The following is a 14,268-nucleotide window of genomic DNA, read 5'->3' as shown; positions in this document are numbered from 1 at the left end:
CAGATGCTGAGATTTGTGTTTTTCGGGCTGAAACTGCAAAGTATGCTGGTTCTAACCGTGCGGTGAGGATCTGCCTGCAGGAAGGTGAGATCTGCGAGGTTTGGGGGTTCTTCTGCAGGTGTGAAACTGAAAACTGAAAAGGCCGGTGCTACTGTGGATCTTGTTGCGATGGAACTGCAAAACGCTAGGGGCTGCTCTGCAATTCAAAAACACTGGTTGAAATGTGTGTCCTGCTGTGGAGAACTGCTAATGCTAGGGCTGATCTGCTGTCTTTCTGTTGCCGAGGCTGATCTGCAATGCAAACGCCAGAAGTGACTCTCCCATTGTCATTCGTGGAGAGGAAGTTGTTCATTCTTCATCTCTCATTTCTAATGTGCAGGCGAAGATTGAAAAGAATCAGGAGAAGGAGACTCTCAGTCTTGTCTTCTCCAAAGCACGACACATATGTTTTGCATGGTAAAGATGTGATTCTTCACAATGATGATGATTTGCAAGATACAGATGTGATTGTTCACAAGGATGATGGTTTAGTTGATGCTTTTTCTAGTGAAGCTAACCTCATTGCAGATTCGATCAATCACGAAGAACCGATCTTGGCTCTCAAGATCTAAGGAACCCCCACAGGAAGTATTGTGTATGCGCACGATAAGTCAGTACGCATTGTTCGAGTGTTTCGTTCGTGACGGTTTCCTGTATTTTAGTCACCATCTTTATGTGTTCTCTTTTCATAGGCATGCCATATTGTACGATGAACACGATTTACTCATGAACGAGCATGGATGTATGCGGATTACTCATGAAAAGCAGAAATGTTTGCATTCAAGGAATTCACATTCTATGTCTCTTCCTTGGCATGACACAGTCTCAGAAAGGGTACAAGAAGGATTGAGCATCAAGCATCGGCATTTCCATTGTGATTTACCACCGTTGATAGATTCAGATCAGAAAGACAAGTTTCGATTCCAATTTTTGCGTGTGTTTGATGAACGGTTTGGCACTCCGTCTCTTTGTTCATCTACATTGCATGCAGAGTCTTTAAAGAAGACTAGAATTCTTCAGTCACTTTACATGGAATGGGTATGTTCATGTTTTTGTGTTGGAAGTGGTTTCAGGAATTTTCCTCCTCGGAGATTCTTGATGAAGGTGGACCTACGTCCATAGATGCAGTTAGACCATTGAAACAGCTTCAGATGACTTTGTGTCGCTTTCGGCGTGGCCCAAAGAAGCAAGCGTTGCAGACCTTTATGAAGTTCAAGTATCGCACGACCCACACATTAGAGTGGGCCGGCGAAGAGTCCTTCCTAGGGTTCATCCATACGCTATTGATGATCTCCCTCGACGCCATACAGTTCGGTACCAGTACCTCACTTTAAAAAGGAGGGGATGTCACGTGCACGTCTAACCCTATGTGCATGTGGACAAGCTACTTCATGTCTACGGTTCAGGTCAGCATAGGAAGTGTTCTGGCAGCTTTGTGAGTCTGTTCGCAGGCCGTGCATGTCTAGATACTTATAGTAGATGCATATCCTCTGGTTGCACACAGCATGATCATCAACATTACCATCAGAATCCATCAGGAGCATTTTATAGTGCACAGAACCTATTTTCCCTATTTTAGCCATTTTTCACTTATTATAATAAGTGACTTCGTTGGGAAACTGGGTAGGGCAAATTTGCTAAGTTAATATAAAAGAAACCTGGCAGTCACTCAGTAGAGTAGAAGAAGCAAAGAGAGCACAGGCAACCTCTTACAGCAGGCCCTCTAGCACTTATTCTCAAGCAAGAACCCTCACAAGACTTAGCGTTTTCTGCAAGCTTCCTCAGCCTAGCGCCGGGGATCCCTACAGCCAGCGTTTTTCAGCAGCAAGATCAGCGTTTCTATATCAGCAGATCAGCGTTTTCTACTTCAGCAGGTCAACATTTTTCAGCAGCAAGATCAGCGTTTTTCAGCCTGCTGTCCAGCGTATTCAGCCTAGAAGGAGCAACGATTTTCAGCCAGCCGGCCGTCGTCCTCGTCGTCGTCGGCCTCGTCGTCTCCGATCTGGATCCTCAGTGAATCATTACATCATGAACTTGCATCAGCACCTTGTATCAGATTTGTGCAATCAATAGCATGAACTTCTCTCGCCATCGAGAGAGGGGCCCTTGGAGGAGGGTTTGACAACTTTTCTGGTGTCGTATTCTTCTCTCTCTATCTCTCAGTCTCAGTACCTTCATGCACAGTGTTTACCCACTTTGTTTGTGATCATTTGCACTCTCTCACTAAAGGAACGGAAGGCTCTCTCTTCCGTAAGTAAAAGGAACCCTTGAGCACAGTTTAGAGCACTCATCTTGAGCAAAGTTCAACATTCACTTCCGCTCTAGTATAGGGTTTATGACTGGGCAACTTGAGGACGATGCGTTCAGGACTCAGTTAGTTGCCGCGGTGAATGTGTTTTCGCAACTGGTGCAGAACCCAAGGTTTATGGAGTTCTTGCAAGCGCCTCCAGTGCCACTGTCACCAGCGTGTGACTACTATCTATCCTTTTTGTTGATTTCTTTCTTATTATCTATTTACTTTCACTTTTTGGAAACACCCCTCGAGAAATCTAACTGCCCTGCATTGCATAGCTACTGTGGAACTGTCCAGAGGGAGTCCAGGCCTGAGGGCAAGAGAGCACTAAGGTTGGACAAGGACTATGGTTAGCCAAAGTGGGGTCATTGACTAGCCAAAGTGGAATCCTTTGCTACAGAGGCTACATTTCAGTTATGGGTGTGGCTGCAGTGTACAAAGGGGGTCAGATGACCTAGAAAGATACAATGGCAGCATCTCCTAAAATTTAGGGAACTGCTATTTTGGGACTTGAAAATGTGTTTGCGTCATTACCTCCGGAATGACAAGGAGAACATTTTCTTACTCTGCCGTGAAGTCAACTAGGCAACCGGTTGGGAGATTTTTAGGCGGCAACCCCGAAACGGGAAAATGCTTGTAAATGTGCCAAGTGGCACCTTCTGGTGCACTTTCCTCATGCAACAAGAAGTGGCGCTGAATTTGAAGCTGGGAGAGGCTCATTTTCAGATTTTGTCACAGGTTAAGAGCTATGGAGTGCTTGCTTTCCCTCCTATGTACAGTGCGGTGCCAGGAGTGATGCCCTGCACGCTACGCACTGCCCTCTCTCTCCCCTATGGCAGTATGTTATGCCCCTCTAGTGGGCTTTTTAATTGACCAATGTACAGTTGTGTGGGTTCATGCGCGATTGCCGAGGCAAGAGCCTCTTGCACAGGTACTGGATTAGTTAGCGGCTAATCCTCCGCAGGTACAGGTGAATTCGGAGAGATTTCATGCCAGAAATCTCGTCCGATTCAAAGGGCAAGTAGCCCTACAGGTGCGGGAGCTCGAGGACTTGCTACGGATGCGATCGGCACGCGAAATGGAGCCCGAAACAGTAAATTACAGCCTGCTGTGTATTTTTGCAGGTTTAGGGTTTTGGCCCTAAACGGTCCCTAATACCCCCTGGAGGTTCGGGGACTGAGGGGACCGCTACACAGGTGATCTGGCGCATTTTTGGGGCTGAAAACAGAGAATTCAGCGTGTTGCAGATTCTCGCCAGGTCTTGCAAAGTGCCCGTATGCGTCGGGAAAGTCATTCAATGCGTGGGAATACTGATTGTGAAGGAGGAAGTAAAGTCTACCGCCCTTTTTGGATTGAACAGGCCGGTTTCAGCCGCAACAAAATAGGCAACCTACACCGCGAACAGAGCTTGTTGAGGCTCAAGCCCAAGTACTTCATGCATCTCAACAGGATAGGGAACACTCGCATGTTGCGGAGTCGGGGGCTCCAAAACAAGTTCCTCCCGTCCTTGAATAGGTGGTTAGGACGCCTATTCCACAGGCTATGCTAGTTCAGCCTGCCACCTTTCAGAGCCCACATGCTATCTTGAATGGATAGGGAACTGGTTACTAGGCAATGCACCCAGTTTTTCCACCACCCACGGTACATCTTGGGTATTTCGGGGGTGGATTTGTGTTCCAGAGTATGGCTCGTTATGCGCCTGGAAGTCAGCCATACATGCCAAGAATAGTGTTTGGGTGTATGCAAGGCATGATGCCAAACCCCATGTATGGTAGCATCGGCATGTAGCAAGGTTTTCAGAGCAACCAGGGCCAGTTTGGGGTGTCACAGGCTCATTTTGGCATGGCTGGTTTTTCTAGACAGCAGCTAGATATGGCACCTCTGACGCAAAATGTTAATGGCCAAGATGTGCCGATGATGCCTACTACAGCGTCTATGTTGGAGACCATTCCTTATGACAAGTTCGGGGCACTGGAAAAGCCGAAAGCTTACAAAGAAGGTGATGCAGCTGTAAATTTAGCACTTTCAACGGCTTCGAGGATAAGGCAAAGGCTCTCACTTTCCTCCAGCAGTTTGATACAGCATATGCAGGAGGGAATTTTACAGAGGCCTCTAAGGTCAGGAAAGCTTCCACTTTCTTGAAGGAGAATGCGCTTACATGGTGGACGACATTGTTAATGCAAGGACAGGCACCCGCCACTTGGGTCTACTTCGAACAAATGTTTGCATCTGCTTGGCTGTCAAATGAATTTGAAGCCGACGTCATGACAGATTGGCACCAGCTTACTTCGGCTACATTCGGCTACATGCAAGAGCTTGCTGGAGTACAATCGGAGGTTTTGTAAAGCAGTACTCTCAGTGACCTACAAAGCAGATAGAGAAGAATTGTTGTGGGCTGCCTAAAGGGCTTTGGGACTACTGTACCAAGAACAGAGTGGCTACCCTCACTCAGCTTATGGAAGTTGCTAACACTGGTCTTGCCTTGTTGAAAGGAGAGGACAGTGGGTTTCAGAGCAACGAGAAAGGAGTGCAGCAAAAGTTATATTCAGCGAAGAAGCCCCTGCGTTAATCTTCTCACAAATTCTTTCTGCCGCTCACGATTCTGCCTCGCAATCCACATGTGCTTTTTCAACACTCTTCAAGACCAACTATGAAGTCGCCCCAACCTCTTGGTTGGGGACCTTACATAGGATGGTATTTACGAGGGTAGCCTTTTGAGGAGATTAGGCTTTGATAGATAGACCACCAGCTCTGGCTCTACTGGTTGACCTATTTGTTCACATTTTTAGGAGTTGTTACCTTAGTCTGTTGTACTTTCTACTTTTGGACATTTGGATCATATGATGATGATGATGTAATTTTCTGGTTTCTTAGCCTTTTGTGGATGTAACTAAATATTTCTTCAATGAAGTACTCAAAGTTTGTTGGTGGAATACTAATAAAATCCCCCCCCCCCCCCCCCCCCCTTTCTTTTTTTCTCAGAGATACCTCTTGCATGTATCTTTGTTTTATATTCTCAATTGTGAGTTTCCTCTTTATGACAAAGCTAAATGAATCTGTGAAACCCTTCTTTGTTTGCAGTGGGAGACCAGCGATGACATAGCTGACAGCTCAGATGATAGATCACCATCTAATTCAAGGCATATACGCCTTCCAAAACTGCAAACGAGGCAGAGCTTTGCTCGTCAAGGTGGCATAGCAGCTCGCAATGAACCACGGAGGCGCAAATTTAGACGGTGGAATCTAGAAGAGGAGAGTGTATTGAGGAAAGAAGTGGAAAGGTACAATCTTAGTGCAGTTTTTAAGGTTGTTGAAGGAAGTTGTGGTTTACAGAAGTCTGTAATGTCTCTACGATCCCAAATGACGAGCTATCTCTAGGCTGAGTGCATGAATCTGAAGACTCATGAATTCGCCTCTTTTCAAGGTTTACCTATTGTGCTCCTTGTGGTGGGGCCAAGTAAACATTTTTAGCACGTCTTACAACCACTGCAGGCTTTTGTGCCACTGAGAGCACTTCTCTATATCATATATAATGTCATGTCGTTGTTGCCTTCACATGGGATATACATCTTGATGTAGTGGCACTTTTGGTCGGTTGATGTGGTGGGGCCAAGTAAACGTTTTTAGCATGTCTTACAACCACTGCAGGCTTTTGTGCCACTGAGAGCACTTCTCTATATCATATATAATGTCATGTCATCTTTGCCTTCACATGGGATATACATCTTGACGTAGTGGCACTCTTTGTCGGTTGATGAATAGATACATGATTTCTCCAAGCTACCTGGAAATTTGCACTTAGATATTTGTGCTGATGTTTTTTTTTCCTAACATGTGTAGGTATGGAAAAGGGCACTGGAAGCATATTCTTCAAAAGCACAAGGCCATTTTTGAAGGCCGCACTGAGGTGAGGAGGAATGGTGTCAAATTCAGCTGTAAGGGATTGGGAATATTGTTGATTTTTACATGTCTTTTCTCTTTTACAGCTGAAGGTGTGTTTTGAAACCTGTGCAGGTGGATCTCAAGGACAAGTGGAGAAACATCGAGAAGCGTGAGGGTATCTCATGATGGATCTACAAAGTTATCATGGCTCTGCATCTCAAACCAGAACCGCTTAACATAACCACCTTGACGCGCATCAGAAGTGGTACTTGTGGCCCTTGATCAACAAAGTTGTGAAATTTTATGTCAACTTTTGAATTTGAACTTTAGTGATAAAGTATCAAAGTTGGGTTCTTCTGTTGCCTATTGCAGGCCTGGTGTACAAGATGGCTAGTACAGATGAAAGAGTGAACTCTTTTTTACGCCGTCTTGAAAAGCACCGTTCAAGGAGCTTCAATCACGTTTAAGGTCATTCTTATGTATATGCTGAGGTGGATGCTTTTGTATTGTACATGTAAAGATGGACATAATCAAGCCTTCTACTAGTTTGGCGACAAAAAGAATACAAGTCAAACCTACTAATGTAACTTTTATTCTTATGGCAAGCAAAATAGTGTTTACTTTCTGCATCCCCTCTGTTGCAAAGATGTTAGCGGTTTTTTACAATCTCTTGTATCCAACTCTATATATGTTTCACGTTTAATCATTGAATTGCTTAAACTGCGGTCTCAAGCACTGGAATGCCTATGTACTGCACTTTTTGTGTATATTTTTGTATGTATTGCACGTTTAGCCATTGAAATTGCTTAAACTGCGGTCTCAAGCACTCAAATGCCTGCATTTTTTGCCAGGTATCGTGTGGGTTAACTAGTGTGCACACATGCCAGGGTTTGCGCTGTGAAATTAGGTACTCGATCAGGGGAGTTTCACAAAATTTATTCCTTAGTTGAACTTATTAAATGCCTTAGTGAATTTAACTAGTTTAAGATGGAATTATTCCACGACTGTTTAATCATTCATGCGGATATTCTGATCTGAGCTGACTGGTGAATGAGCAGGACAACATTTTCAAGATGAAGGAATATAATCCGGCGAAAATCCAGAGAGGAGGAAGTTGATATCCAATAGGACCCTAATTGTTTCGTGGAGTACTTGGTAAGATTAAATGGGAAAGCCTTATTACAGGCAGCATGTCTTAATGACACTCTATGGATTGAAGCAAGCATCTAGAGCTTGGCACGAAAGGATTGCATCTTATTTGGCTACCATTGCTTTTTATATGGCTGATGTGGATCACTCTGTATATGTGGGAGGATGAGGCAAGTATTGTGATTACATGCAACTATGTGGATCTCTAGTTGGGAGAGTTATGCTATTTTTTGGGGAGTCCCTAGTTTTGGAGGAGATTCGGAATTCCTCTAGGTCCTGCGGTATCATTGAGTTACTTGGAGGTTGCTCATGCTGGTCTTTTGTTCTTTCAAGTTCACTAGCTTGGACAAGGATCGTGTGTTAGATTGAAACTCGAGGATCATTGTCATTCTCTCTTAAGCTTGATATGGAGTGTCCTCTATTGCTTGTGGGTTGCCTGCGTGCTTCCTGTTTTTGGTCAGGCGGTGATGTTGGACTGCCATTCAGGTGTATGGCTGCCACTGGAGAGCCGTGTGTTATATCCATTCTAATGCTAATTTTTTTTTCTCAACCATTATGAAATTTTGCTCTTCAGCTAGTACATCAAGCGAGGAGGGCTCCCTTTGTTTGGTGAGCATGAGCAAAGAAGATCATTATATGGCTCCTGAGGGCACATTACCCAATGAGATGAATCAATGTGCAGAGTAGCCATGCTTGTGTGTTTAATCCGTGAAGCGGAGATGGTTGTCCTCAATGCAGTCGTGAGCGTGAGATGGTGGTGAGCCTTCCGCATCAATGCAGAGCTAGCTTGAGCCCTCATCTAATAGGACACTTGTCCCAATTCTTTCTACCGTTCTACAAAGAAGTTCTTGAAGACTTTGTCAAGACGTAATAGTGTACGTGATTTTTGAAACCATGCAAAAATCTCACAAATAGTAAGATTTAATTTACTGTATGGAAGGATCATGCCTTGCCATAAAAGAGAACAAGACCTGGCATTTTTGAGAATTGTATGGATAGGAAGTTATTAAAAACTTTGCAATGCAGAGATTTGTGGAGATTCAAGTATAAATATAATATAAGATGTTCTTTTGAGTCCATGTCCTAGGTCTAAATTGATGGATATGGTTTTAATATTGCCTTCTGAAGCGTGTTTGCAGATGTTTGAGCATCTCGTAAGCAATCATTTTTGATATTGTGCCTCATGATGTTTTCCTGTTTTTGCTCCTCAACACGGTTTGGTTTCAAGCTAGAACAAGCCATTTGTTTGCCATAGGCTTTTCATTTTCTCGCATTTTTGCCGATTTTGCTTGCTTGCATTTTGGAGAGACATCTCAGCATGGGACAACCTGGATTAAGTGATAGGATGCTGGATCATCTTGTGTTGCCTTTATACCCATTTTAGAAGTGGGGATTAGAGTTTAGGGAAAATTACCAAATTATCCGTTTAATTTATGGAAATTCCCGAAATATCCCTAAGTTTCAAAAAATTCCAAAACACATCCAATATTTTGTCATAATTCCCAAAATGCCCCTCAAATTTTCCAAAATTCCCAAAATACCCCGTGTGAGATTAAATTTCTTTAAAGAAGATAAAAGAATTTGTAGCTTTTCATAGGAAGATTGATTGACTATCAATGCAAGATGCTAAAACTAAAATTTGAGTTGGTTATGTAGGCTTTGGAAATGAACAGCTTCATTATTTTGAGACATAATTGCCCTTTTATGCGAGGTATTTTATGACAAATTAAATTCTAAGCCATTGTCAAAAAAGAATAAAGAATAGAAAATCTTGAATAACCGAATCAAAATAGATACAAGGGTATTTTGGGAATTTTTGAAATTTGAGGGTAATTTTCCTTGGATTTTATGGGTCTTTTTAAACCCAAAGCAACCGGAATAGGTAACAGGTATATTTTGGCAGCAATGGATAATCCTACAAAATGGGTGGAAGCAATTGCTCTTTGGGATAATAAGGCAGCTAGTGTGTCAAGTTAAGAACATTATGACTAGATTTGGATGTGCAACAAGCTGGGACACCAGTGGGTGTGAAGGGTTACTTCATGGTGCACCATATGGATGTCCTCAAAAGAACAATGGTATCTGCCAGGTCTGTGTTCTCGCTTGGTATGACTGCATGAGCAAGGAGGATTTTCACCTTGTATAAACAACAGAGAAAGTTATGCCAGTAGATTGGGCAACCTTGCTTTTCAACAAACTTCCCGTGACAACAGACTCTCGGGATAAGTGGCACCATGTCAGCCAAGCAACACTTTCAGCTTATGTTCCGGGGTTGTTTGCAGCGATGAAAGTTTCCTTTGATAGTCCAAAGTGGGTTTGAGGATGAAGCCATCACCAAGCGCAAAGGAGGATAGGAAGCCATATAAGAGCTGAACCAGCTGAAGACAGAAAAAGCCGAGAAGGATAAGGCAGTGTAGAAATTGAAGCTAGATTTATTATAGGAGTCCACAGAAATGTTTGAGGACTAGACCTAGAGGTGAAGGAAAGTTATAGCACTACATTGAAGGATTTGACAACAAAAATGGGTGATGTGCAGGCGGAGAACAACATTTACTATAGAGGATATGGAAAAGCAGTTGTTTAATGAAGACATGTAAGTGCAGGGTGTGGTCATATCCGAAGAGGACATAGGTGTTATGAAATCAGAAGTGGGTAGGCAATTGTGGCAAGTCGTGGTTGGGAAGGTGAAAGTTGTCCCAATAAACCTCGTGAGAAACTAAAAGGAATATTTAGGTCAGAAGCAGATACTGAGTTATTGATACGTACCCAGGACCTTGAAGTGGAGAAGGAACGGTTGGATGGCGGTATGAGGATTAGAGAAGCGACTGGAAAAGTGCAACAATCTGCAATAATCTCTACCTCTGATGAAGATATTCCCGTGGAAGGTGCTATGGGGGGGCTATACCGAAGAACGGTAAGGTTCTAGGCAGAGGATTTACTTAGATAGATGCTCGCGGTGCAAATTAGCAAGTGAAGATCCCCCTCACTTATTCAAGGATTAAAGAGCTTTGGGGCAAAATTTGCAAATGGATACAAAAGACCTGGAAGATTGGATTTTTCAAGAACAATCTATTCTTGGGAGCAAAAATTATAAAGAAACAAGCTCTTCTTGTCTGCATGCAAATAGTTCTCTTTTGTCACTTTAAGAAAGTCTAGAGGGCTAGAAACCAACAGGTCTTTGAAAATGACCTCTCAACAGCTAGCTTCACAGAGATTATCTAGGGAAGTAGGGATGTGATCACATCCATTGGGAAAAGGAAGAACTTTGACGAGTGGAATCAAGCAATCCATGCTATCATGGTCACAAGTAGGTAGCATCGTGTAAGGAATCCTCCAAAGTGGCCTTCCTTAGTCTAGGCTTTATAGCTCCTTGATGTATCTTGTGAAAAGCTATGGTGGATAGACAAGCGAAGCATTCATCGTAGTGAGAGTTTCATAATGATTAGGAGCAAACAAATTAGAGAGAGTGCACTCAATGAAAATAGATTTGCTTGATTAGTTAGGATGAAAGATTAACTTACAAGTTAAGCATCATGGCCTTATATAGGCTCTGAATGGAAGGTGTCATTAAATGATAGATAGTGATATGTATCACATTTGAAAAATGGTAAAATGGCATATGGCTATAGTGAATAGCATGTGACTATAAAGAAGCATATGATTGAAAAAATCTATGTAGTGGGATGCATACATGCACATAATGGTGCATGATTGGTACGCTTGGCTTTAGGGCTTGGTCACATATCGAGTGTAAGCTAAACGGTTTATCCCAACAAATGTCTTTGTGAGTTGGATTCTGATCAGGAGTCTAACATGGGTTACATCGGGTAACTACATGGGTTACCTCCAAACGTCGGGTTTGGGACAGTGTCTAAAACCCATTACAATACATCCTCATAATAGACAGTGTTGGTATCCCCTTCTTCTTCTTCTTCTTGTTCTTCTTCCACAATGTGTACTTCATTTGGAATCTCTAGGATTCTTTTGGTTCCTAGCTAGCATTATATTTGAGAAAACATCAACTCGGTGCATGCCCTTTCTTGTTGCAATGAGGGCATACCTTAATGTGGAAGTAATCTTGTGATTTGGGTTGCTTTTGCCACAATGTGAGCAATTTTTCCCATTTACAACAAATGCATTATGGTGACCTCTCTTGCAGCCAAAAATAAAGAAGCAAGGAGTCACAACAGAGAGGCATGGGTAGAGACGGCCAGGAGTCCCCCACCGGGACAACCCCCACCCCTCAGGATAGGCCCCCCACACCCTCCTTGACCCCCGTCCCTTAGGACATGCCTCCCACTCCCTCCTTGACCATGAGCCATCGATCGTATTTCTTGCCACAATAGATCCTCTTGAGCTCCCCAACTCGTGACCGACCGGTCGTAGGCTAGATCCAACATAGCACAACTCGACAACAACCTTATGCAAACCCTAGGTCAAGTCTTAGAAAAGAAAACTTTTAAAGCTTGGTTAAATATGAGGTACCTTTTTTTAATTATAGCCAAGGTTGAAGAGTTTCTTTAACTCCCAACTCAAAAAAAGGAAGTACTCATGAAAAAAAAGGGGAAGTACGTATTCCACTTAGTCTATTGTTATAATTTGTTTTTACATTGAGGTTGGAAGCCTACGAGGTATTGCAAAGTACTTGCGAATGGAGTGTGCCTTTTAAAATTGATAAGCCTACGAGGTGCCGTGTAACTACCAATGTATTGGTGAATGCAATACCTATTGTGATTTTGGAAAATAAAATAAAAATTGATAAGCCTAACCCTCAAATATTCTCTTTGTTGAAAAAGAAAAAATGAAGAGATTCAACTCATTTTTGAATAATAAGATGGAATCCAAGTCCCATAAACAAAATGTAAACATAGCCATGACCGTTTTTTTCAATACTCTTCTCTCCTCTCTCCCTAAGAAATGGTGAGATAACCAAAACAATAGCAAAAATTGCTTTTGTCAAGAAGAAAACAATGCCTCCTCACTTGGCAAAACTATTAAATCAGCCTTTGTTTGGAGGGGAGATAAGAGAAACTATTGAAAAACTTGAGGTTGGCAAAAATCATGCCGGGTGGAGTCCCTAATGAATTCTACAGTCTTTACCAATACATTTTGACACCTTTTCTGATGTTGGTTTGGCAAGAAGCCATGCCAGTAGGAGCTCTCTCGTTGTTAAACTGATACACTCAGCCCTTTGATGGATCAATTTATTCTTAAAGAGCAGAAGAGTTTCATCAAGGGAATGTTTATACTTGATGCTATAATTGCATTATGGGAAGGAATGGACTATACAATGGAATTTGATCAAAAGTTTATCTTTTTTAAAATTGATTTTGATCGAGCATACCATATATTTGAATGGGACTTTAATCTTCAAAGCTTACATGATGATATTTGCCTAAGTAGAAGATTCATCAGATTTGTGCATATTCTGTTTCATAATGCATCTCCTAGAATTTCATTGATAGCACTTTAATTGAAAACATTCCTCTGCATAAATCTATAAGACAAGGCTGCCCTCTGTCACCTCTTTTATATGCCATTTTCTCCGACTCATTGGGCTAGCTGGTCATAGGTCTGCTACAACAAGGTAAATTGAAAGCCATTAGAATATCAAGGTCTACTGAGATGAGTTATGCTTGCAGTAGTTTACAGTTATACCAATGCTCTAGTAAGGAATGACGCACAATCAGTAGAAGGATTTTGAGAATGCTTAAATATTTTTTGTTTGGCTAGTGTTTCTATGATTAATTACACAAAAAAAAGGATATAGAGTGTCAAAAGATTGCCCTGCAATTGTCACCCAAACTGGATGAAGATGGTCAAATTTTTAGACTTTTAGCAAGTCTACCACTTTCTTGAAAGGAAATGCGCTTCAATGGCCGACCGCATTGTTGAATCAAAGCCCCTACAACGTGGGTCCAGTTCAAAGAGCTTTTTGCACCTGCATGGCTTACAAACACTTTTGAAGTGGATGTGATGACAAAATGGTACGAGTTGAATGGTAAACACTGTGCAAATCTTGAAGAGTACAATAAACAAGTCTGGGCTGCACTATTGCCAGTAACCTCGTACAGGTTGTGCCATTGTCAGAACAGATTGAGAACTACTATTGTGGATCTCCCAAGAAAATTAGGGACTACTCCACAAAGACTATTGTCATGAATATGACATAATTGATTGAGAATACAAGAGTGGCCAACAATTTGTCAAAAGGAGATTCCGATGGATTTAATAGCAACAAGAGAGGGTCCCAGGCAAAAAGTTTTCAACCAAGGGCAATACTACAACAAAGTCTTTTGTGCCTCCCACAAAGAAACCCTCGACTGATGAAGCTGACACGTCCAAGAACCAGTCTAAACCTTCTTCTGTGCGAGGACAAAGACAGAAAAGGCATTTTTTCCTGGCAAATCTTTTGAAGAAAGAAATCTCTAAGAGAAGCCAAGAAATGCTTCATTTGTGAAGAGGAGGGACATTTTGTGAATGAATTTCCACAAAAGAAGTCACACGATAAGGATGACAAGTCGGATCATAAAGGAAAGAAGCCAAAGCCCAGTGCAAGACTTGTCCCAGATTTGGTTGGTGACCAGCCAAACATAGAAGCCACGGAATTGTGCAGATCTTGGGGCAAAGTTAGAGACCAGACAATATTGGTTTTCTTTGATCCAAGAGCCAGTGCAAATTTCATATCACCAGAATTGGCATCAAAGTTGGGAATTTGTGCAGAGGAGATGGGTATGGCAGGTGAAGCAGGTTTGGCATGCCCAGTTCATTCAGAGCCTGTCACGCCCATTTTAAAGAAAATTGGTTTGCACATTCAAAGTTATGTGGATGCGAAATAATTTCATAGTATGCCACTTGAGGGATGGGATGTGCTATTGGGTATCCCATGGTGTAACGGGTTGCAT

General features: G+C 42.4%; 1 protein-coding gene across 5 annotated transcripts in view; it reads left to right on the top strand.

Moving 5' to 3' along the window:
* The window catches only part of LOC147434792 (uncharacterized), a 29,286-nt gene extending 20,849 nt beyond the window's left edge, over nt 1–8,437 (top strand). The window contains exons 4-9 of one of the 5 annotated variants that reach the window (XM_086491208.1): nt 5,414–5,613; nt 6,173–6,239; nt 6,347–6,479; nt 6,587–6,682; nt 7,066–7,121; nt 7,273–8,437. In XM_086491208.1, the coding sequence (XP_086347334.1) occupies nt 5,414–5,613; nt 6,173–6,239; nt 6,347–6,400 (321 nt within the window). In that variant the 3' untranslated portion in view covers nt 6,401–6,479; nt 6,587–6,682; nt 7,066–7,121; nt 7,273–8,437. Of the gene's footprint in view, nt 1–5,413; nt 5,614–6,172; nt 6,240–6,346; nt 6,480–6,586; nt 6,935–7,065; nt 7,122–7,272 lie in introns of those variants that run through there. The other 4 variants (XM_086491206.1, XM_086491209.1, XM_086491207.1 and 1 more) reach the window with 4 other exon arrangements.
* The last annotated feature ends 5,831 nt before the right edge of the window (nt 8,438–14,268 follow it).

The sequence above is a fragment of the Adiantum capillus-veneris genome, chromosome 19 (assembly GCF_014529385.1).
Source record: "Adiantum capillus-veneris isolate H3 chromosome 19, ASM1452938v2, whole genome shotgun sequence".
Classification (NCBI taxonomy): Eukaryota; Viridiplantae; Streptophyta; class Polypodiopsida; order Polypodiales; family Pteridaceae; genus Adiantum; species Adiantum capillus-veneris.
This window is presented reverse-complemented; position numbering and strand designations above follow the sequence as displayed.